The sequence below is a fragment of the Hyperolius riggenbachi genome, chromosome 9, assembly GCF_040937935.1.
Source record: "Hyperolius riggenbachi isolate aHypRig1 chromosome 9, aHypRig1.pri, whole genome shotgun sequence".
NCBI lineage: Eukaryota > Metazoa > Chordata > Amphibia > Anura > Hyperoliidae > Hyperolius > Hyperolius riggenbachi.
The window spans coordinates 186,814,473-186,840,797 of NC_090654.1; the positions used below are offsets into that span (position 1 = coordinate 186,814,473).

General features: G+C 45.0%; 1 protein-coding gene across 1 annotated transcript; it reads right to left on the bottom strand.

Annotated features, from left to right (window-relative positions):
• Positions 1–279: 279 nt before the first annotated feature.
• Positions 280–25,590, bottom strand: PSMD6 (proteasome 26S subunit, non-ATPase 6). Its single transcript, XM_068253796.1, has 8 exons — positions 25,380–25,590; positions 17,108–17,313; positions 14,833–14,978; positions 14,133–14,352; positions 13,033–13,141; positions 8,128–8,296; positions 6,279–6,356; positions 280–579 (listed from the first exon to the last, which is right to left on the bottom strand). The coding sequence occupies exons 1-8, from the start codon at positions 25,522–25,524 to the stop codon at positions 483–485; spliced, it is 1,170 nt and encodes a 389-aa protein (XP_068109897.1). The 5' UTR covers positions 25,525–25,590; the 3' UTR covers positions 280–482.
• Positions 25,591–26,325: the final 735 nt, after the last annotated feature.

Genomic DNA, 26,325 nt, shown 5'->3' on the forward strand with positions numbered 1-26,325 from the left:
ATTTGGCTGCAGTAGTATCTGAACAACACCAGGAATAAGCATGCAGCTAATCTTGTCAGATTAGACAATGTCAGTAACACCTGATCTGCTGCAGAGTCTATGGCTAAAAGTATTAGAGGCAAAGGATCAGCAGGACAGCCAGGCAACTGGTATTACTCAAAAGGAAATAAATATGGCAGCCTCCATATCCCTATCCCTTCAGTTGTCCTTTAAATTCCTTTAAGCAAGTAATTACTAGATTCAAAATCAGAAAGGGAATACACCGAAAAATGAGGCAGATTTTTAATTTTAATGTTTTTTTTATTAATTTTTAATTTTTGTTTAGTTTTATACATTCTGTACTGTTGACATAATGTAAAATTGTAAAAACCCTAAATAACACATCCTCCGTCACTTAGAAGAACTAAGCAGCCGGATATTTATAGACAACGCAAAGGTCTTGAACATTTGATCCATTCACCCCAGCTAAAAGAGTCTTCTCATCACATATTAATGACACGCGACAGCTTCTGCACTCTGTTCAGTAATAAATCTCCTTTCTTTATGGTCTCTTGATACTGCCAGTTCTTGCTGTCTGGCCTGGAAAACACAACACAACATAACAGTTAGCTAAAAGGACATAAAAAAAACTCCATAAGCAATGTGTAATGTAATAGTAACACAATACAAAGATCACAGTCACATATCAGTGCACAAATCATGACAGTGGCACATATATAATCCGCATTTAGCGATTCTCATCCAATCTAACTTCAGGGCTGTTATGAGCAAAATCCAAAACTTTCCACAAATCTAAAAGTCTGCTTAGAAGCCAACAACTATATGGCTGGAACATGACTGTATCATTGTGTAGAACATACTCAGCATTAAACCTGACATGTGAATATTATTATATTGATTATCTTGTTAAAATGGCACTTAAAGAGACTCTGAAGTCTCCCTATAATGAGGTTTTTAGTATAAAAAAACCTCATTAACATTATAGTCCGACCTAAAACGCAGCAGAACCGCGGCTGAAAACCCCCTCTATTACCCCAAACTCACGGGGGTACACGGAGGCAACTTCCGCATAGAGGCAGCGCAGCACTGCCTCTATGCGTGTCAATTAGCGCCGATCGCCGCCTCTCCCACGCCCCTCTCAGTCTTCCTTCACTGAGAGGGGCAAGGGAGAGGCGGAGATACGTGCTGATTGATGCGCATAGAGGCGGCAGCAAAATCCACGACCCAGAAAGTCGTGGATTTTGCCTGCCCTGTACCCCCGTGAGTTTGCGGTGATCGAGGGGGTTTTCAGTCGCAGTTCTGCAGTGTTTTAGGTCGGACTATAATGTTAATGAGGTTCTTAAAATAAAAACCTAATTTTAGGGAGACTTCAGAGTCTCTTTAAACAGGGGTGGATATGTTGTGTGGGAAATAAACAGTCAGTTCTTGAAGGTGATGTGTTGGAAGCCGGAAAGATGGACAAGCATATGGATCTCAGCAGCTGGCAAAGGCCAAATTGTGGTGTATTGTAACTGGATGAGAACATCTCCAAAATGGCAGGTCAAATGGGGAGTTCCTGGTCTATGATGGCTAGATCCTACCAAAGGCATTCCAAGATCGGACAGCTGGTAAACCGATGACATGCTTGTGGCCACCCTTGGCTCACCAATGTGCATGGAGAACAAACACTACATTATCTGGTCCAAAAGCACAGAAGATTAGCCAGATGGCCACATTTTTATTATATGTATTATTTATATATTGATAATATGGGAGTGTTTTAAAGAGTACAGTCATATCACCTATTGTCTCTCTAACCCTTACCAAGGACAAATTACAGGGAAATCTTTAACTTGCCAACACGTTTTTGGGATGTGGTAGGAAACCTACACGACCACAGAGAGAACATGCAAATATGTAGTTAGTGTCCTTACCCCAGATTGTAACCTGGGACCCTAGCGCTGCACAGCAAGTGTACTATCCACTGCAGCACATACTGGGCTTGATTTTCTATTTAACTGCTTAACGGCCATTCCACGCCAAACATGACATGGCGGCAGCCCCAGGACCGCTCAACGCCAATTGGCATGAAGTCTTGTGGCGGGTTTTGCAGGAGATCGTGCTCCGCTCTGTCATTAGTCTCCCAGCGGCGATCACCACTAGGAGACTGTTAGATGGCAAAACCGCCATCTATTTACATTTTACAGCTCTGCGATCCACAGCAGCGCTGTACTGGGGACAGCCGTGTGACACGGCTGTCCCCCTGGGAGGCAGAAGAGTGATTGGCTGTCATAGGCGATAGGCGAACACCTATGATAGCCGATCGCAGTGACTGACTGGCGGGAGGGAGGGGCAGTTATAGTGAAAAAAAACCCAAAGAATAAAAATAAACAAACAAACATGCCGGCGGGGATCAGACCCCACCAACAAATTTCTGTTGGTGGTCAGAAAAGGGGGGGGGGGGGGGCTTAAAGCTGCAGTGTCCCAAATTCTGAAAAGTAGCCTGGTCACTAGGAGGGTATAAGCCTTAAGTGGTTAAAAAAAGCTGCCCACTACTGGGCTGCGAAGTTTTCAACCTTCACCTTGGCTATAGCAAACCATAACAAAGACTGCTGAGATGGTAGGGAAACTGTACGTCCCCAGTGAGATCTCTGTGATAAATGCAACATGAACACAACATGACAACATGAAATTACAAATATTTGTCACAGCGGGTGCAGTCCTTGCTCTGGTCTGATACGATCCAAGTAAGCATTGCAAAATTTGGGCTCCTAATAGAATAATTTTAAACAAGTCCTAGTTCTATGAATTACCATATTCTCCTGTGTTACCCAGCCCTGTTGTACCTTATTAAATAGGGCCCCAAACATAAATGGTGGCCTTATTCACCTCCACTTGTGCTGTGACCCCAGCTGTCCCAAAACCCCAATTCTCCCATCTCACCCTTTCTCATAAACCTCCTGTGAGTGTCTATTGTCCTGACCTGAGCTCACTGCTCCTCCATTGCCCTCTTATGTCCTCTTCAACGCGCTCTCGGGCTCCACCTCCATTTCCTACTGTTGCCAATTAAGTCTTCCTCAATCACTGCTTGATCTTACACTGCATCTACTGTCCCCAGGGCCGGATTTCTACTTTTTACCGCCCAAGGCCCACTGTCACCAGCCGCCCCCCCGCCCTAACTAATCTGACCAACATCATCTCAACCAACCCCACCCCTCAACTTACACACACTTGTCCCCCAAACATATAGCCTTAAAGTGAACCATACCATAGTAGTAGAGATGTCGCGAACTGTTCGCCCGGCGAACATCTCTGGAGCTCTTACTACTTCCGGGTCGCACTGACCCGGAGTAGTACGCCTGCGCTGCCCGGCTGAGCACGTCCTAGATCGCGCTCCTGTTGCCGGGCACTCTCTGCGCATGAGCGTGACGTCATTCATGACGTCACGCACACGCACAGAAAGTGCCCGGCAAAAGGAGCACGATCTAGGACGCGCTCAGCCGGGCAGCGACCCGGAAGTAGTAAGAGCCCCAGGGATTTGGAGATGTTCGCCGGCGAACGGTTCGGGAACAGTTCGCCACATCTCTGCATAGTAGATCCTCCTGGGGCCCACTGTTCCATTGCTGGGTCCCTCTGAGCATATTCAGACCCCACCACTGCTGCTTGGTGCCCTCTTCTTCCTCGAGGCTGCATTTCCCTTTGTGTATAAGCCTTAAGGCTCATACACACATCAGACTATAGTCTTTGGAAAATGAAAGATCACAGACCAATTTTACTCCCTTCCATGTAGTATGAGAGCCATACTCTACACAGTCTATTCTATGGAGCTGAACGCCCCATCAGAAAAAAATCTTTGCAAGATGCTGCACACACAGATGCTGTAGAGACACAAAAGATCAGTATCTGCAAAAGATCTGTTCCTTCCAAAGATCCGTTCCTGCAAATTGCATTCATAGTCTATGAGATCTGCAGATCATCATACACACCTTGTTTAACTGACATTCATCTGCAGATCAGACAATCATCTGCAGATCTGAAACTGCAGATGAATGTCTGTTAAAGAGACTCTGAAGCGAGAATAAATCTCGCTTCAGAGCTCATAGTTAGCAGGGGCACGTGTGCCTCTGCTAAACCGCCGCATACGCGCCGCTAAACGGGGGTCCCTTCACCCCCAAACCCCCCACTACGACACTTGGTCGAAGGCTTGGTCGCTCCTGGAGGCAGGGCTAACGGCTGCAGCCCTGCCTCCATTCGCGTCTATCAGCCGCGCATCGCCGCCTCTCCCCCGCCCCTCTCAGTGAAGAAAGACTGAGAGGGGCGGGGGAGAGGCGGAGATGCGCGCTGACAGACGCGCGTGGGGCAGGGTTGCGGCGGTTAGCCCTGCCCCAACCAGGAAGCGCTCCCCTGCTGCACGGAGGGGGATTTGGGGGTCAAGGGACCCCCGTTAAGCCGCGGGATAGCGGCGGTTTATTTATGCGGTTTATCATTTATGTACTGCGCAGGCGCAGTTCTGCACCTGCGCAGTACATACCTGATGACGTCACCTAGACCACGTGACCCACGCCGTGGAGCACCCAAGAAGCCGATCTGGTGAGGTCAGCTTCTGCAGCGGAGGAGACCGGGAGCCACCAGAGCTGCGGTGAGGGCACAGGACGGCTGCCAGGGGCTGGAGGAAGCCCCAGGTAAGTGGATTTTTACTTTTATTTTAGCTTGGACCTCGCCTTTACAAAGCTGTGACTGGTGCATGCAATCTCCTAAATTATGCTTCCAAGCGGCAAGACAGCTGTGGCCCAGAGTATTATGCTCATTCGTAGTTCATAAATCTAAATCGCACAGAACATTACTGGTTGTGGCTGTCGTGCACAGATGCTGAAGAGCTTGATTGAGGAGGTGCTGTGCACACAGGTCATTGCATGTGCCTTAGCTGTGTCACAGCTTTTTAGGAGGGGACAGTTGACACTGACAGTTCCTTAGGGCTCCTCTCTGTCATATTACTAAGTGGCAAGAACAAGAACACTATGGGGAGCTGCAAGAAATCTCAGGAATGTGTACATCTTCATCAACTCACACTGTCCCGGGTCCCTTCCTCCACTGAAATACAACGTGCTCTCTCACTTCCTTACCGCTGGATGTGAGACTTTGTGCAGCGGCAGCCATACATTCCTTCAGTTCAGCCATGTAGAAAAGAGGCTGAGGAGGAGTAGAGCCTCGTCACTTTCGTATCTGCTGAACACAGAACTCCTGCGTGCTTCAGGTGGCCGGGGCACAAGAGGAAGGAAGAGGAGGGGGGAGGAGGGGGGAGGAAGCAGGGGCGGGGCAGCCTTAACATTTGAAGAGAATGACAGCGGGCATGGCTTCAGTGATACAGCCGCTGCTCCTGCTGTCACGCTCAGAGTCAGATTAGTCAAGCTGCCCGGCCCGCTCTGTACCCTGTCCATAGCCTCTGCTGCTGCACACACAGAGACATGCTCCTGTGTGTAGAGCTAAGCAGGGGGCGGCTGCAGACAAACACGGCACTACATTATTATGAGGAGTGGTGTCGGCAGCTGTGAGGACACTGGTTGGCAGGTTGACTGCCTGTTTGTAAACCCGCCCCTTCCTTGGCTCCGCCCTAGGAACGGGCCTATCCGGCCTTCCCACAAATCCGGCCCTGACTGTCCCCCTCTCAAACTGCCATTATCCCCCGGGGCTCCCTGGTGTCTGTTCCCACCAATGCTCACCACTGTCCTCTTTCCACAGCCCATAACACCACTGGCAGTAGAGCAATATGGCTCTGCAGGAATCCTACACAGTAGTGGCCAGAAAGATTTCACTATCACAATGGTGGCATAGTGGTTAGCACTCTCCCCTTGCAGCGCTGGGTCCCTTGTTCAAATCCCAGCCTCTGCACAGAGTTTGAATGTTCTCCCCGTGTCTGCGTGGGTTTCCTCCCACATCCCAAAAACATACAGATAAGTTAATTGGCCCTAGACTATGATACATACACTACAGTCAGTGTGGCACTTTACAGAACTCTGCACCTAGCAGGGGTAAAATGGTTAAATCTGGTAAGGTCTACTATTTTAAAATTGCCTTTTTTGTGGTCTATATAAACAAACACAACCTGTGAGTTTCTCTCTATAGTACACTTGAAATATGCATGAAACATTGTGACAAAGCCCATGCATTCTGCTTTCCAACATTGCCTGAAAGCTACTGTTCATATTTAAATGATCAATTAACCTGGAAAAAGCAAACTAGTTACTACAGCAATTACAGCCCTTAGAATACCCACTGATTCCACACATAGTACACATTACCTGTTGGTTTCTACTATTCCATTCACTTTGTCTATCTTGCAGTGTAGTCTACCAGCAGCAATAAACCTGGAGAGCTCCCTGTAAGAATATATAAAGATGACATTGATGAAAACTGCAACTATAGGACACATTTCCTTCCTCAATACAGCACATCCCAGCATCTTGCAGTGTTCGCCAACCCTGTCATCAAGGCCCACCAACAGTGCATGTTTTGTGGAAATCAGCAGAGGTAGTTAATCAGCTGTGCATGTTTGTGGTTTTCTGTAAAATATGTACTGTTGGTAGGCCTTGATGACAAGGTTGGGAAACTATGATCTAGGATTACTGCATATGGTTCATATCAGAGAACAGGTGGGCAGCACGGTGGCGTAGTGGTTAGCTCTCTCGCCTTGCAGCGCTGGGTCCCTGGTTCGAATCCCAGCCAGGGCACTATCTGCAAAGAGTTTGTATGTTCTCTCCATGTCTGCGTGGGTTTCCTCCGGGCACTCCGGTTTCCTCCCACGTTCCAAAAACATACGGATAAGTTAATTGGCTCCCCCTAAAATTGGCCCTAGACTACAGTACTTACACTACATAATATAGATATATGGCAATGGTAGGGATTAGATTGTGAGCTCCTTTGAGGGACAGTTAGTGACAAGATATATATATATGTGTGTGTGTGAGTGTGAGTGTGTGTGTGTGTGTGTGTGTGTGTGTGTGTGTGTGTGTGTGTGTATATATATATATATATATATATATATATATATAAATATAAATAAATATATATATATATACATATATATATATACATATATATATATACATATATATATATACATATATATATATATATATATATATATATATATATATATATATATATATATATATATATATATATATATATATATATATATATATATATATATATATATATATATATATATATATATATATATATATATATATATATATATATATATAATACACAGCGCTGCGTAATATGTTGGCGCTATATAAATACTTAATAATAATAATAATCCACCATATACAATCTTGTACATCCTTCTACTGCCTTAAAAGTGAACCTTTAACTTCCAAGGAGAAAAAGGCCAGAGGTTTCCCAATCCATGCAGAAGGTTTCAGCGCCAGGGTCCCTCTGAACATATCTGATAAGATGGTTGTCAGATATTTTCTCGTGCACAAGTGACTTTGTACCAGTATGCACTCATACACGGAGGGAGGTCATGGCCAGCACGGAGCAGTCGAGGAGGATGTGGGAAATTTCTGGAGCATCCAGAGGCTTCTCTATACTTTAGAAAGTATCGAACTTTTTTCATGGATATTACAGGTTTGCTTTAAGATGAAAACTGACTTGAAACTTTAGTGTGCAAATGACAGGCCAGCAAGAATCTATGGCTACCATTTAAGTCTACCACCTGACAAGTCTTCAAGATACGTGGTACTCTCCTGGCTGTAAGCCCAAAAAGTCTGTCTTGACAGATTGGGGTTTTTGTACTAAAAAGTGTCATTTGCTCTGATAAACTTGTAACCGATGGCCAGTAAAAACACTGGATAATAGTTGTTTCCGTCAAAGTATCATGTCTAAGCACCTTCATAACTGTCTCTGATAAATAATATGTCAAATCAGCTAACAGTGACTTAGGAAAGTAAGGACATTTTAGTTGGTGGCAGGAAATGGGAAGCATCCATGATAGCATGACAGAGGTTTTAACTCTTTCTTACTACAATAATAAAAAAATCTGAGAAAGATCTAAGCAGCTTTTCTATTAAAAAAAAAACAAACAAAAAAACCCTTGAACCAGATCAAACCCCTGTGCTAATAAATATAACACGGTGAACATACTGGTCTATGAACTCTACTCCAACTCCAAATGCTTCAGCCATGTAACTGAGGGTGAGCGAGCGGTAAGACTCCAGCAGCTGACTGTATGCCTGGATCCTCATCTCTCGTACATAATACCGGTAATGAGGGGCGAAGAGCCAGTCCTTCTTCAGTTCCTGCTCCACAGCAGCTGCAGCAAGAGAGACACAACCAAGTTATTCTCATCTAGAGTTTCAGAATACATCCAGAATATCTCACTGGAACACACTGTAGCATTGGCTCCATTATACAGTATTTTCTCTTTTAAATGTAAAGAAGTTTTAAAAATGTTTTTATAACAATTAAAAGAAACGTATAAAAAATAATCATAAAGCAAACTTAAAAAAGTGTAAGAAATATACATTATGCCACAGCTGACATATGCCTGGCTGTAGTGCTGATCTGATACTGAGTCACTGACCCTGACTGAGCTGCAGGGGTGACATGCTCTACTCAGGCCCAAAAATCATCATGACAGATCATGAAAGCGTTGTTCCAAGGAGGTAGCGGAGGAAGTGGGCCGCCCCGGGTGTCAGCGTGCAGAGGTATACTACCTATACTGTTGACAGCTGGCCCCCGTGCAGCCACCAGTGTCCCAGCATGTGCCCATGCAGAATATAACCCGCAGCTGCAACACGTGCCGTTATCTCAATTGCTCCCCTGTGTCCAGCGATGTCAGACTTCCCGTCACCGCTCTGCTCTCCCCCAATGCTGGCATCTCTTCCTGCACTCACGTAATCATGTGATTCCGGAAGAGGTACCAGGCAACAGAGAAGAGCTGAACAGTGACAGGAAGCCTGACATTGGTGGACTCTGGCGCAGAAGCAGGCAAGATAACAGCATGACTTCCAGCTGCGCTATACGCTGCATGGGCATCTATACTATAGCTACCTACTAGGATTGCAACAGTATGATTACAAAAGACAAATAACATTTATATTGCACTTTTCTCCTGGCAGACTCAAAGTGCCAGAGCTGCAGCCACTAGGATGCGCTCTATAGGCAGTAGCAGTGTTCGGGAGACTTGCCTAAGGTCTACTACTGAATAGGTGCTGGCTTACTGAACAGGCAGAGACGAGATTTGAACCCAGGTCTCCTGTGTCAGAGGCTGAGCCCTTAACCATTACACCATCTAGCCACCGCACAATCAAACCACATTATACAGTCATACCGTGGCAACCCTCCTACCTACACTGGTGGCAACTATATTAGGCTACCTAAACTGGGGGCAACTATACTAGGCTACCTATACTGGGGCACCTACACTTGGCTAACCTATACTGGGGGCAACTATTCCAAGCTACCCATATTGGGTCACCTATACCTGGCTAATCTATACTGGGGGCAACTATTCTAAGCCCCATATACTGGGGAACACTAAATCAGGCTATCTATACTGGGGGCACCTACATCTGGCATTCCCAGCTGTGGCGCACTTAGCTTTTGGGTTTTTTTCTTTTGTGTGCGTTTTTTTTTTTGGGGGGGGGGGGGTCATTTAATACTCAGCACCGGGTGTCAAATGCCCAAGGTACGCCACTGGGCCATGAATACACGGTCACCTCCATAATCTTCTCATTTCAGGTTTATAAATAACCATTGATTGCAAGGTGAATGGGTGGCACTCCATGTTATGTGCACATTGGGCTTTCTGACTGGGAATTTAAAGGGACCTGAGCAGCTTTTTTTTTTCCTTTAAAAAAAAAAAAAAAACCCTCCCCATCAGGGAGGTTCGCATTGGTGTGTAATATTGGAGATGGGGGAGTTGGGTACCATTACTTACCTACGGGTGCTGCTCCTCTGGCCCCCAGCTCATACGACATGCCCCATCTTCTTAAGCAGACCGCAGCTTCTGACAGAATTTGTCATGCACAGCAGCAGTCACAAAAGCACTGCAATGCATGCCAGGAGATGTAGCTAGAGATGCGAGTCCAGGAGCTGAAATCAAATCTTCCAGACTACATCTTCCAGCATGCATGCAGATGACCCCTGCTGGGAATTACAAAAGCCGTCAGAAGAAGCGGTCATATGGGCTAGGGACGAGAGGAGCACACGCCAATACAAATAATGGGGAGGTTAATTTTTTTTAAAAAGAAACAAAAAAAAACAAAACACTGCTCAGGTCCCTGTAGGATTAGCCATACTATACCGGGGGGGGGGGGGGGGGAAACACATATAATATAAGTAGATACATACTTGATCTACTTACATAACATGTATTGTACAGTCCATGTTTCAGTGAATGCTATATAGTAAATTAAGAGAATTATGTTCCTGGCGGGGGCCATGTCTTTTCTTTTTTCCACCAATAGCTGAGTCACCTCAGCCTTGCTTGTAAACACAAGTGAGCAGGGGATCAGGTTTCAGATAAGCAACTGGCAGGGAAATAAGTGAAAGAGGATGAATATATTATAGATAAAAAGAATCCCCAGCATGAAACAGTTTGGCATTGACTACTAAACGGCCAGTGCTCCTTAAGTATGTGATAACTCCAAATCATAACAGTAGAAAAAGTTTTGAATGCAGGATTAGCATCTTTATCATTTAATACACTCAGACCAGTTGCTGTTGAAATTTGATTTTTATGGTGACACTGCCGCTTATTGAACCAACATGTGTAGGTAAGGGCGAGTACACACTTATTACCACTACCATGTTGTATGAGAGCTTACCTACACAATCTGTTCATAGTGTTTAAAATCTGTTGGCCCTCATAATACATAGAGGTGATAACACTGGACAGAGTTTGGTCAATCAAAACTAGATGTGTGTACGCACCCCTATACAGACTGTATAGTCTGGTCCAAGGTGGCTAAACCCTGCCCGATTATTTTTTTTCAATATATTAGAAGACATAAGATCCTATATAAACACCCAATCTTATGAAAAACTATTGTAACTATAGCATTTTTTTTATTATCAATATTATCATATATTGATCGTATATAGGTTAAAAAATTTTACCAGCCACAATTGAGCCAGGAGCTTATTTGAAATGTTTCCTGCCTTAATTGATCCCCCAGGAGCTTAGCGGTGGTTGGAGGGGGAGGGGGGCAGGGCACAGGCAATATTAATGTGTGATCAAGGCTCCTTAAAGCTTCGTACTGCATCGGGCAGTACAAATGTTGTGGATGCAGTGGTTAGAAATACGTACACACGCTAGATGATCCCTTTTGGCCAGGGATCCCCCGCCTCTGTACGGCCTGGGTCCTGCAATGTTGTCCGGGGAATCAGGAGCCGATACCTGCCGGTTGACATGCCTTGTATGTGTACAAGGCTGATGCCTAGCGCAGACCATAGAATTAACTGTAAGATTCTCTGTTGTGCTGGGCATACACGTGTTGATAATTCTTATCAATCGAGCCGCTGATGGCTCGATTGATAATTTCCAACATGTCCGATCACCGCGTGGATCGATTCCCTGCTCGATACCCGCGGGCGGTCAATAGCGGAAATCGCGCGGAAGATAAGGAAGCGCCCACGGGGACGAGTGGGAATCGATCCGGGCGGCCGCGAGGACGCGGCGGGAGTCGATCCGGTGGCTAATCGAGCCGCCGGATCTAACCGTGTATTCCCAGCATTTACCTGCCAGATAGATAATTTCCAACATGTTAGAAATTATATAACCATCTATCTGCCTAGCGATTAAGCATTGTTCTACTCAGCAGGAGATAACCAGAAGACAATGCCCCAGAGATAATGACCAGTCTCTACCAGTACTTTACAGAAAATAATATAATTACAGAAAATCTTATACTGGGCATACACGGTGAGTTTCTTATCAATCGAGCCGCCGATGGCTCGATTGATAATTTCCGACGTGTCCGATCACCGTGCCAGATCGATTCCATGCTTGATCCCCGTGGGCGGACAATGGAAGAAAACGAGCGGCAGATAAGAAGCGCCTGCGGGGACGAGCGAGAATCGATTCGGGCGCCCACGGGGACGCGCCGGAATCGAGCCACCGGCTCGATCCCGTGCATAAACGCATCAGTGTATGCCCAGCATTACAGAAAAATCTAACAGAAAATTGTATGGTGTGTACTAACTAGGCATAAAACAGACTTTTTTTTACTGAAATATTGTTTACTATCTAAAGGTGCATAGATCATCTATATCTAAAAGAAACGCAGTTGATTGGGCAAATCTCAGGATTCATGTAATCTGCGTGCAAGTTCAAAAAATTACAGTTATACATTTATACATTTAATTCATTATGTTACTTTTGTCACTGTGATAATCAATTCTGTATTTTGTATATTGGTGTATACCGTTGTCTGTATTATGTTTCCCGTGTTGGTTTCTTACTTTGTACAGTGCCACAGAATAGGTTGGCGCTTTATAAATCAATGATATTCTAGTTTATCAACTGAAAGAGTGATCAGGCTCGGTGGTTTCATTTCACAGAGCAGACCAGGGACGCAGCTGCTGGAAATCATACAGTATAGAGCATCCAGTGCACCTGTTCAGCTTGCTTTGTTTGATTAGATTTCCTGCTCAAATTGGATTGCAGTCCACTACTGCCTGATTATAAGACTACACACATCCATTTTGGATTGGCCAAGACTGGCCAATTTTACTGTGTACATGAAGCTTAATGGTCAACAAATGATGAACAGATTGTATAGGCAAACTCTCATACTACATGGAAGTGATAAACTTGTCCAGTCACTAACCAATCATAATTGGGAACGTGTATCAGGCTTCATTGATCGCTTGCTGTATTAAGCAGCTATCCACCTGTGTACAGGCCAGTCACATTCTGAGATGTTACCGGTTCACTTCATATCTCAGCACAAGCAAGTGAATATAGCCATTGCTCATGCTCCAGACTAAACACTTTGGTAATAGTTTCCCAATATGACTTCAGCTCATAACAGCAAAACTCACCAAGTGACTGGAAGAAAACAGAATAACGACACTCATATAATGAAAATAGGTATTGCCGGACTGTGGGCAAACTGTGTAACACTTCCAGGATTTCTGCTCCTTTGATGACCTAAAAGAAAGAAAAAAAAGTCATCAGATTACCATTCCTCCAAAACGACTGATGCTAAAACAAATGACTAAGTACATGAAACCAATCTATCTGCCTCAGAGGTCATCTCACCATGGAAAGTATATATTGTAGTTGTAGAAGAGAAAACTCTCACATGTCCCTTCAGAATAGCCAAAGATAATCCCAACATACTGAATACGCTTTCCCAACCACACCCCAATAAACTCACTCACACTCTCTCTCAAACATGCCGAGCAACAGAGCGTCAACAAGTGCAAAAACTTTTCTTTAAATTTAAATGATCTTATTAAAAATATGTTGTTGCTAAAACTGGACCAATAATGGACACCTTAACACCTCATCTATGGGGATGGCAGAGGGTGTAAATTTCAGGGGAGGATAAACAAGACTCTTGGTGTCTATATATAAAACCATTTTATGTAAAGTTACAATTCTGAAAGACTCCCATTCAATCCTTTTAAACAGTTCTATGGCAGCTAAGATAAACACAATACCAAGTCACTTGTTAGGGCTCGTACACACTGTCAACTGAAATCACCTATTGGGGATCAGCACCTGATCCCCTTGAGAGACATCGCTGAGCATTGCTGCACACACGTGTGTCAGCTGGGTTGCTGACAACGCGCTATGTTGCTTGACGACATAGGGACGAGTGGCGCATACATGACACCGCGCGGCAGGCGGGGAAGCAGCGTGAACAATGGGATTGGCGTCACATGCGTTGGGTACATCCATTCGGCAGATCGCTCGCGGGTTGGACGCCGGGTGCCATACATACAGCTGATTGTCGGCTGAGGCGGTCGTTATCAGGCATGTGTAAGAGGCATCAGGCATAAGCTTGTAACCAGTAAACACCACCTGAGTAAGGCAATGGCTGCTTCCATCAGTGCTAAATCGCAGGTTTTTTTCTTTAAATCTTAGCATTCAGTTTCAGATGGAATTGCCCGGTTAATTTCAGCACTGTGATTACCTTTTCCCTGAGGTCTGGCCGGTCCAGTGCAATCATGCTGACATACACTGTGTAAGTAACAAAGGTCTTGTAATCCATCAGCTCATAGGAGGTAAACGTAGACACTGTGTCCAGGAAGAGCTCAGCTGCCTGTTTGAAGTCCCGTATGGCCACACAGTACAGTCCTTGATAAACTTTCAGGCGGTTCCTGCGATCCCAGTCGCCGCCTTCTTCTATGAGGCTTCACAAAAACGAGGACAAAGCAAACATTAACAAAAAAATTATTATTTTACAATCACTCTGCTCAGGCTCATGTTTTCTAATTCAAATCGTTTGGAATATATCGAAATTTGCAATGCACAAGATTTTGTTCACTGCACATAAACCACATTTGTTTTTTTTATCTGGCTTGTTGCACTTACAACATGCAGCTGAACAAACAGTTACAAGTATTCTGCAGTCACATTGCAAGCGGTGCAGGGAGAGAAGAAGTTAACCTGACAGATGTAATTTAAATGACAATAAAATAATACCTTGTGTGATAAAGGCAAACAGCTGTTACTTTTTGGATGACCCTCATATTTGCTAATAGCCAACAATGAATAGCATGCATTACATTGTCATTAATGCTATAAAGTAACAGATAAATAGCTCCCTCAAGTATTAAAACACCGTAGGATTTTTTATCCTCAAAGCTAATGTAAGCCAGTACATAGTGTACCTGCGAGCCTTTTCTGTGTTCCGTGTAATAAGATCATTATCCATGTAAAATAAGCCAATTCTCAACAGATAGAACACAATGTCCAAGCGATGTCCAAGAGCAACTGTCTTATCATAGGTCTTTCGAAAAGCCGTCAAAGCTCCTTCCTGTAATAAAAGAATATGTGTTAGATTGTGTGTCCACAGGAGTTAAAAACTGTGGCTGTATACATCTTTTAGAAGAATTTGGTGAAGGCGTATTGGATTGCATCCCAAAAATGTACTTTTGGAAACTTTAAAGAAAACCTGCAACATCAAAAAGTTCCCCTGGGGGGTACTCACCTCGTGAGGGGGGAAGCCTCGGGGTCCCAATAAGGCTTCCCACGCCGTACTCCGTCCCTTGGGGGTCTCGCTGCAGCCCTCTGAACAGCGTGGATGTAAATATTTACCTTCCCGAACCCTGCACAGGCGCTGTGGCGGCTCTCTGCTCCGAAATAGACGGAAGTACCCGATCGCTGTCGGGTCTGCTCTACTGCGCAGGTGCAAGTCTCCGGCGCCTGCGCAGTAGAGCGGACCTGACTGAGATCGGGTATTTCAGTCTACTTCAGAGCGGAAAGCCGCAACAGCTCCCCCGCTGGAGCCTGGAAAGGTAAATATTGAACAAGCTGACGGATTTGTTGGGCTGCTGCTTGGGGGGCTGCAGCGAGACCCCCGAGGGACAGAGGATGGCGTGGGAAGCCTCATTGTGACCCTGAGGCTTCCCCCTCCCGAGGAGAGTACCCCCCAGGGGAACTTTTTGAGGTTACAGTGTCTCTTTACGACTTATATACACACACACACACACACACACACACACACACACACACACACACACACACACACACACACACACACACACACACTGAGGCATTTCTGTTGTCCATCAGGGATCGGTTCTCGATCCCTCGGGCGATAGTGCAGTGCAGACACTGTACAAGTGCATTACTAGCTTCCAGGCTAGAGACGCATCTGTTGCTATGAAGGGGCAGAGGAAGAAGTCTTAGTGAGCCATTGAAGGGCGGGGGTTGTGGTGTGAGGAAATACTGTATTTCCTGCCATATAAGACACTTTTTCTCCCCAATAAATGGGAAGAAAAAGTCCCTGCATCTTATACAGCAAAGGCAGGGAATCCCTGACTTACGAATGCCCGCCAATACAAATCACCGACCCGCCACCACGTCGGGGACTCCCTGTGTGCCCGGCTCCCCCCTGTGCCTCCACTTCCTCTCCTGCCCTCCCCAGGTGTGTAGCGGCAGCTGCTTACCTAATCCGCCATGCCCACGGGGATAGCAGACCTGTCTTCTCCATGCAGCTTGCGCTAGTGATGGGCTTCTAATGATGATGCGATCATTAGAAGCCCATCACTAGAGTAAGCCACATGGAGGAGACGGAGGTCTGCAATTCCCGTGGGCATGGCGGATTAGGTAAGCAGTTACCGTTATACACCCTTGGGGGAGTGGAGGGGCACTGCAACTGGGTACACTGCATGCATGCGCAGGGACAAAGGGGACACAGAAAGACACATGGGGGACACAGAAAGACACATGAGGCAGACATTGTGGGTACATTGTGATAAAGGAGGACATACAGGGGACACACTACGGCACCATTTGGGGAAGAACATGTACAAGACGCTCCTGGAATACGAATGCATCAGGTTTAGTAAACATTTTTTTCATCCCTGGCGTTTGCCCTTTAAATCAAGGTGTGTTTTATATTCCAGAGTGTCTTATATGGCGGAAAATACTGTGGCCTCTTATCTTATCCTGTGGCCTCTTATCTGTACAGCGGTTACAATTTCCTCCCAACATGCTGCAGTTTCATGTTCCCAGTACACTGCATGCCAGGAGATGTAGCCTGTAGATGCGAGTACAGAGATGTGCTCGCATCCACTAACTACATGCACCCGCTGAAGCCGGGAAATTGTGGCATGTTCTATAACAAACCTTTACTATGGGGAGGCTCATTTAAAAAAATAATAATAATTATGCTGCTCAGCTCACTTTAAATGTTTGATTCAGAGACATGTCAAATAAGACTTTTTTTTATAGTCTAGAAAATCAGAGGATGAAACTCACAGGTGCCCCAACTACTGTTTCTTGAATTGTACAAGGTATTGTATCAGGATAAATGTGTAACTACCCCAACTGCACTCTATGCTCTAACAAAATCAAATTCAGACAGAACTTCATGGTCTTTAATGGGTTTAAGCAACAGAAGCAAAACAAGACAACCTTACATCTAGCTCCACAGCTCACCTTATCACCGATCCTACACATGTACTCTGCCCGTGCCATCATTGCATCTCTAATCTCACTCTCGCCCAGGTTCTTCTCAGCATCTTCCAGCTCATCATCCAGTCTCTTTAGCTCCTCCTCATTGGCCTTCTTCATTTTATTCAACAGATCTGTGTCCACCTGCCAATCCAGGTGCTTGCATAAACTCTCGTAATAAGGAGCCATGTCTGAAAACACAAATCATTGGTGTACAGTCATATCCAACACAATGATTATGTACAAAACTTTCCATGTAAAAAAAACATAACAATAACCATTTGTACACAGCTGGCATTTGCAGCTAAAGGCCTGCGTGGGTCTAATTTTTCAGAACCACACCCGACCTTCTTCCGCAACCCCGCAACCCTCTTTCTGGTGAATCTGGTACCCACACCCGACCCGCAGGCCTCTAGACCCACAACCTAACCCGCTTTTTCCATTTTATTATAAAATATACATCGGTAGTCTCATTGGAAGTCTGCAAAGTAAGTGAAACCTATTTTTATACACAAACCAAAGAAGTGTTTAAGAACTTTTGTTTTTCTTACTTTTGACTAAATTAAGACTAAATTAGTTCTGTCCAGCTATGAAAAAACACATCTTCAATCACAAACTTGAGCATGTTCCCAGTTAGCCTTAAGGTACCCATACACTGGTCTATTTCTTCAATTGATATATGGCCGATTTGACTGTTCTGATCGAATCGGCTCGAAATCGTTGCAGCAGGAAGCATGATCACTTTCTGGCAGATTTACTTGATCGGTCAGAATGGAACATCTAGGTCGATTGGCTGCTGATCGATTGCCCATAGCGTTGCATTGGATCGAATGGTGCAATGCTGCATTTCGTTCGATTTTCAATAGATTTCATGAAATCTGAAATCTATTGGAAATTTGTTCCTAGTTTGTGGCACACATCATAGATTCCTGTCAGATTCGACTTGACAGGCATCTGACAGGAAACTACCTGATGGTCGAATCTGCTGCAAATCTATAAGAGTATGGGTTGCTTTAGATACTAGTATGGGGGAGAGGGAGTCTCAGGTTGAGAGCAGGAAGGAGTCTGCTGGCATTAAAGATGATCAGCGGCAAACAAGTAATGAAGTATTCTGGTTCCAGCAGCCATCACAGATTTTGGGAAGCAAAAGACACAACTATCTCATGCTTGCTTGCTTTAACTACCCGCAACCCTACTCACACCCCGCTACCCGATTAGAATCAAAACAGGTACCTGAACCTGACCAGCATTTCGGGTAACCTGAGGTTACCCGACCCGATGCAGGCCTCTATCTGCAGCTACAGCAAGCGCAACAGCTGTCAGGCAGCTCACCGCTCCCACCTCACCCCACAGCTCAGTTGGAAACGGGTAGGAAGTATCCATTTATGTCTGCTTTTTAACCTTTGATATGTGGCCGGATTAACCTCCCTGGCGGTAAGCCCGAGCTGAGCTCGGGCTATGCCGTGCAGGAGGATTTCTCCGGCTCTATTGGGGCGATTCGCCCCATTCAAAGTGCTGTGCGCGCAGCCAGCACTCTGCTAGCCGCGCGCACAGCTTGATCGCCGCCGCTCTGCGGCGATCACCCGCACGCAGCGGCGAAAGAGGCCCCCCCCGCCAGAGCCCTGCGCTGCCCGGACCAATGAGTTCCGGGCAGCGCTATGGGCTGGATCGGGTGCGCCTGACGTCATTCCGATCGTCGCCATGGCAACAAGAGAAGCCAAACAGGGGAATGCGTTATATACGCGCTCCCCTGTTTCCTATTAGTGCCGGCGACGATCGCACTAGAGGGACACATGCACCCTCTAGTGGTGTTTCATGTAGCTACCACTCTGGTAGCTTTACATGAAACAAAAAAAAATTAAATAAAAAGGATTTTTGCCCATTTGGAAAAAAAATTAACCGCCAGTGAGGTTAATAAAGCTTTTCTATGGATTGCATGTGCCAACTTCTGTTGCTTTCTCCCTTTATGATATTAGAAATTAAGGTAGCCTCATGAAAGATCTAGAAATCGCTATCATGCCAGGTTTCTTACAGCAAACACCCTGCCTGCAGAAAATAAGAGGATGCTGGATTTCTTAATTCTCCACCTGGCTGTATGGCCGCAGTTCACAAAAGCTAACAGAAGAGTCACAGAATGTCTACAGCTAGCAAAGAAACAGTGAACTACTAGAGTGCCAATATGCTTTATCAAAAAACTAACATCAAAGGAAAGTACCTGAATACAGTATACAGGTGAAAGTCGAAAAATGTGAACATAGTGCAAAAATCTATTTCAGCAATTCAACTTAAAAAAAGGTGAAACTAATATATGAAATAAACTCATTACATGTAAAGTGAGATATGTCAATCATTTATTTGTTATAATTTTCATGATTATAGCTTACAGCTTATGAAAAGCCCCAAATCAAAATCTCAGGCCATTAGAATATTGTGAAAATGTTCAATTTTCTAGGTTTAAAGTGTCAGAATCTAATCAGCTAATTAATCCAAAACACCTGCAAAGGGTTCCTATTTCATATATCAGTTTTACCTTTTAAGTTAAATAACTGAAATAAATTGACTTTATAGGTATACAATAAAGTTACAGTAGTAACTATTTCAGCTGCTCTTTTTAAAACCCCATTCCCAAGTCCCTAAGACTGACTGAAAACATACTTTTATAACAATCCCAGGTTAAGTGGCCTTTCTTTGAATTCCTGAAATGCTAGTGCTTACTGCAGTCAATAACAACCCATAGCCTTCCAGTGCACCGCAGTATCCTCAAGTCTTCCCCCCTAAGCTTCAACAGCAAAGTGTCACTGAACATTGATCATTCCCACAAACAACATTTTAATGGCTACCTTTAACTCCCTGAAACCAGTAAGGCTGCATATGGGCAGTTTTATGTTGCCGATACAAAATATTTATTATCCGGCTTAAGCAAATGTCTTGGAAATGTAAAATCCTCAAGTTGACGCCGACTTCCCAGTTGCGCTCGAGGGCATTTCCTAGATAACCCCGGCTACCTCTTCTCCTGCGTTGAGCGAGTGCATGCATAAATCAGGAGCGCAGACTGGAAGGACGGGACATGCGCAGCCATACCAGCTTTAGGGGAGAAAGCCGCCAAAAGGATCTAGTCAACGCCACTATCAGAGGTGATTATCAGCTCACATGGCATGGGTGTGTCTGCTCCCATGCCCAGTTTCCAAAGTACTGGTCGCTTGGGGTACACTTTAAGCAAGTACACATACCCCACTCCAGGCCAAGGCACCTTTTAAAACAATCGGAAAGCAACTGCTCCACTACCAATGCTATGAAATAGGACAAAAATGATCGAGGGAGGTTATTGTCTAAAACAAGCATGTCTTCACTCCAACTACACAAAAGTACAAAATAAATGGCATATATGCTACAACCCCTCTCAGAAGGCATTGCAGATGGCCAAGCCTTTTCAATGAGGACACATGTTTACTCCCCAACACATCAGGATCCAGGCCAGAAGGCCCATGATATCATTACAGTGAAAAGGGGGAGTTGGAGAACTGGGGAGGAAAGTCTAAGGAGATTGCAATTGGCACAGAGAGCAGCAGTTATGTCCTCAGTAACCTGGGTGGCTTTCCATCACCAAAAAATGTAATAAATGGCACATATGCTTGGTCTTGGAAAGTGGGTATGGCCAAAATGAGGACAGGTGACAGTAAACTCCGGCTCTGGAAGGCCCTATTGAAAATTTGTGGGTAGTATGTTGAAGAATTTGACAGATAGATCCCTCTCTGATTGGATAATGATCTGAGAGCAGTGTTCTCCCCAGAGCCTATTACCCGGGCGGAGCGCCCACCAGATCTCTGTCCCCGCCCGGCTGCTGTGATTGGCCGCTTTCTGCATCATTAATTCTTTCCTCCGCACGATAGACATGACAGCTTGGAACGCAAGCAGAGACACCATCTCCGCCCTCCTCCTCAGCTCCTTCCTTCCTATCAGCAGCGTGGAAGGGCGGGGAAATCTCATAGCAGAGAGAGGAACAGGCAGACCGAGGGAACTTTCAGCTGGAGTCCGCACTGAAAAGAATGTGCGGTTTGATTTGTTATCTTTTGGTGAGTCACTCCCGCTGGCTACTACAGTGGACAGACGCTCTTCTCTTCGTCTCCGTCAGAGCAGCATGTACAATGCCCCCTTCCCCAAGTCCTTCAGGTCACAAGAATGTAAGAGACCTCAAAGAAGTGAGGCACATTAACATATCAACATGTTTCTTTATTCTGGAGCATTCGGTGAGAGAGATAAGTGGTTTACAGAGGCTGTAAAAGGCAGCTTTCATTCTGCCTCCTGTGTCTCTGCACTTTATCACAAGCTGACACTTGGTTTGCTAGCTATTAACCCCAAATTGTTCAGTTCAGTTCCATCACTGTATTATCTAGCTTTCAGTATGGGCAATGGCGAAAAGTTTAGTTCAGCATTTTACATCAAGTTTAGCCTTTTTTTTTGTCTCAGCAGTTAGTTATTTAGGTTGAGAAAGACATACATCCATTGAGTTCAGACAGACTACTTGTATGTTCACAAATCACTGTGTTGTACAGAACAACTGTAGTGAGAGGTATAAGGAGGCTGCCATCTTTATTTACCTGACAGCCTCGCTGAGCCTTTGCCTATAATACTTTTAGCCATAGCCCCTGAACAAGCATGCAGCAGATCAGGTGTTTCTGACATTGTTGTCAGATCTGACAAGATTAGCTGCATGCCTGTTTCTTGTCTGATTGAGACACTACTGCAGCCAAGTAGATCAGCAGGGCTGCCATGCAATGTGTATTGTTTAAAAGGAAATAAATATAGCAGCCTCCATATTCTTCTCACTTCAGTTCCCCTTTAAACTAGCATGGCTTTTGCAAAGTCTTCGCTGGAGTTCTCACCACTCATGTCGCCTGCCCGTGTGATCAGCTTTAAGTCAGCACTCCTCTGCAACTAGTGTGTGCAGCAGCAGGAGTAACATACATTGCATGCAGGGATGGTGAATGGTGTCAGGTCATATATGTGATGATGGGGCTATGGCACTAAGGCCCCATTCACACAGGTGCTTTTCAGGGAATCCTTAGAGCTTTGCTGAACGCCAGCGAACAGAGAATCGCTATGACAAAGCTGCCCTATGGTGGCATTCACACTGCAGTTGCGATTTGTATGAAAATCAGAAATGCACTGCATACAGCATTTTGTGAGTATTCGCAATGCGATTTTTGTTTCTTGAACAAGTTATCGTCCCACCCAGTAGCACTCAGTGTGATGCTGACCTCTCCCCAGCCAGTGCGATTCCCCAGCCAGTATGACCCTCACTCTCCTTTCAGCGTTTCCTTACTTTCTTACCCAGCAGCACCCTGCGTAACCTTACTTCCCCACCCGGCTACTTTTTCATGCCACCCAGCTGGAAAATATTTCTGGGGAGAACACTGGAGAGGGATCTATCTGATAGTCAAATCAACCAGTAAGACCAACTAATGGTGACCATACACCTACAGATAGCCCCCAGATAGATCCCTCTCTGATCAAATGGCTGCCAACACATTTTCAATCAATTTCAGCATGAAATCAATTGAAAATCTGTGGAGCCACCATCGCCTGCTACCTGGCTATCCAGGTCTCTCCAATCTTTTCTCCCTTCAAGAGCAGAATGCTCACCTGTCCCATCTGCGCACGTCTTCCCATGTCCAGTAGTTTTACTCCATCCCGGAGGATCCTCCTCCCTGTGCCATGTGAAAAAGCTGTAGTTCAAGTACTAGAGATTCAGCAGCATACACACCGGACTTCTATTCTTTGAACTACAGCTTTTATCACATGACAAGGATAGAAGACACAGGGAGGAGGAGCCCCGCGGCATGAAGTAAAGACACTGGACACACACACTGGCCGGACAGGTAAGAGTACCGCCAACACTCTGCATCGGTCTTCAGCATATCCAACACCGCTAGCGATTCGCTCCTGACCCACCCCCATTCAGATCAAATTTTTCAATCCTGCACAATCAGCCAATTTCAGGCATAGTTTGTGCAACCGATTTCCAGCAGATTTGATCACAGTGATCAAATCTGCCAGACTTCAACAGGTAAAATCGTGCAGCATATGGCCACCCAGGTGAAGTAAAAGTGACAAAAAGAGTCAGGAAGAACACAGAATTTGACTTTACCCCACGGGCAGATACACTGGGCCCTCTCTCACAAACACTGAACCTTGCAATCCCTTTCCTCTGCACACACCACTGTAGTCCCATTCCTCAGGGCTGTGGAGTCAATACAAAAAATCCACAGACTCCAACTCCTCAGTTTAGGATTCCACCGACTCCGACTCCTCTAATTTGCATATTAAAATCTTGTTCATTGAAAGTATGTAACATAAAATTCGTCTCTTAACTGCCAACGCTTAGGAATTTTAAAAGACAACTGAATTGCGAAGGATATGTAGACTGCCATATATATTCCCTTTAGTCATAGACTAAAACTAGTCCTTGGTAAGAGTACTTGAAAAAAGTACAGACCGGAACAAGGAACATCTATTAGGCCCTAGGCAATGTAACTGTGGGTACATGTAAGAATGATGTGCAGGTACTCTGCAGGGGAATGAGGAGATTCTTCCTCTATTATACATTATTTATGCTCAATCTGAACAAGGATCAGGCCCTAGGCATTGTAACTGTGGGTACACGTAAGAGTGATGTGCAGGTACTCTGCAGGGGAATGAAGAGATTCTTCCTCTATTACACATTCTTCATGCACAATCTAAACCAGGTTTATGGGTGATAGACAAAACCTTTGTGTTCAATGTGGACAACATTCTCAGTGGATTCTCTGCAGCTCTGTGGGGAGTGCATATGTAGAGTATAGTACTATTGTGTAACAAAGTAAACCTGAGACAGATGAAATTAAAGTTGTATACATACCTGGGTCTTCCTCCAGCCCCTTTCAGGCTAATCAGTCCCTCGCTGTCCTCCTCCGCCACCTGGATCTTCTGCTATGGGTCCAGGTACTTGAGCCAGTCTGTCGTAGTGCACATGCACACACGCCGCCGCGCACGTACTACACCTGCGCAGCACTATTACGCAGGTGCAGAACGTTCCGGGCTGTAGGAGCGGCACGTGGCCGGACTGCGCTGACTGGCTGAATTACTGGGACTCATAGCAGAGGATCCAGGTAGTGGAGGATGACAGCGAGGGACTGATTGGTCTGAAGGGGGCTGGAAGAAGCCCCAGGTATGTATAAAACTTTTCTTTTCATCCGTCTCAGGTAGCCTTTAGTTCGTAGTCACCAAACCAAATTTTAACAACAGATCAAATTATTTGATTTCATGAGCAAAGAGAGAGTGCATACATTTGCATACATAAGCATCAAGGCAGAATTATTTCCATCTCATTGACCATCTATTAGTGACACGGCTACACATCAGGCTTTATTCTTACAGCATAGATGTATATAAGAGATTCCTGCGTACACATCGTATATACTATACAGTCACAATCAGATATGTATATCTGACTTTAAAAATACGAGGACTGCTTTATTGAAGCAGCACAAGTAACTAATTTTGATTGGTTTATTTCATTTTTGTGGACTAAGCACAGCTATTCCTGTATACATAAATTATTTATGATGACTATTATCTGAGAAATAGAACATTTTATCATATTTTCTATTCTATAGTGACACGGCTACACATCAGGCTTTATTCTTACAGCATAGATGTATATAAGAGATTCCTGCGTACACATCGTATATACTATACAGTCACAATCAGATATGTATATCTGACTTTAAAAATACGAGGACTGCTTTATTGAAGCAGCACAAGTAACTAATTTTGATTGGTTTATTTCATTTTTGTGGACTAAGCACAGCTATTCCTGTATATATAAATTATTTATGATGACTATTATCTGAGAAATAGAACATTTTATCATATTTTCTATTTTAATTACAGTTTAAATTAATTAGGAGTTGGTGCATTTTTTCCCCAACTCCGGGCACCCAAAATTGCTCAGACTCCACAGCCCTGGTATTCCTACACACACAGCATTGTAGTCCGTTCCTAAACACACACACCCTGGGCCTTGTAGTCTCCCTACTACACACACGATCGATCTTGAAACTCCTTTCAACAAATGAGTTGGGTCATGTAAACCCTTCACCGCACATGCTGGTTCTTGTAGTCACCCTCATTTATGCCTTGTACCGTCCCGCACACACGCTGTGTTATAGAACCCCTTGCTGCCCCACATATCAGGATACCCCTCGCCCACACGCACTGTTCTGGGTGACGGCCTCCATGAGCTCAGCGCGGAGTCGGGCATCGCTGCGGGTGTCTGGCAGGCTCAGCAGGAAGCGGAGCTGGGCGATGTGCAGATCGGGGTTCTTAGGTAGCCCCTCTTCTTCCAGGTTCTCTAGCGGCATCTCTGCAACTCAGGTTCTGCTCTGTCACGTCTTTTTCCGCCGGAAACTACACATAACAATGCGGCACCGAGTGTGGAAACCCACCGCTGCAGCGCCACCTGCCGGCGGAGGACTGAAATGCAGCGCTGTAATGCCGCGCCACATGCTGGAAAGGGCTTCGGCGGCTGAAGCTGCTGGAACGTAGCGACACCTGCTGGTGGTAGATGAGTAAGCTGTGAACAAAAAAATAGGAGGGCATACCGGGCCATTATCTTCTCAAAAGCTTGCACGATCTGTAAATATAGTTAATTAGCATTCAAAAGAGAACCATAGTGCAGTTCATAATTCAGCCTAAACTAATGGACTATAAACGAGAAGTACAAATTATCAATGGCAGATGACGTTCTTAAAGAAAAAATGGATGCGAAAACAGGAAGGTACAGCATAGCTCCCAACTGTCCCTCTTTTTTGCAGGGAGAGTCCCTCTTTGGGAGCCCTGTCTTTCTGACCCTCTTTCCTCTTCATTTTTTCCTCTTTCAAGACTTTGTCCCTCTTTCTATGTAAATATACAATATATATTTCTCTACTAACAGTGGCGTAACTATAACTCATTGGGCCCCCCTGCGAAACTTTGGATGGGGGCCCCCCTTGACTGCTGTACACTGAATAGGGACTGTCTACAAATCTGTGTCTGCAAAACTTTGTATGATTCCTTATCAGTGGCTGAGCAGATGCAGTCATTAGAAAAATTGTGTAGAGAACAGAATTTTTTTTCTCCATACCCTTAGTTGTCAGTCTCTAAGGACAGGGAAAAAAAACTCC

Excerpts from the sequence above, each read along its gene's own strand:
- PSMD6 (XM_068253796.1), bottom strand. The coding sequence starts at position 25,524 with ATGCCGCTAGAGAACCTGGAAGAAGAGGGGCTACCTAAGAACCCCGAT. Across the intron at positions 8,297-13,032 it reads TGTTTTCTTCCAGTCACTTG|CTGCTGTGGAGCAGGAACTG; the intron begins GTGAGTTTTGCT and ends CTCTTGCTGCAG. Across the intron at positions 6,357-8,127 it reads GGAGTAGAGTTCATAGACCA|GGAGCTCTCCAGGTTTATTG; the intron begins GTATGTTCACCG and ends ATATTCTTACAG.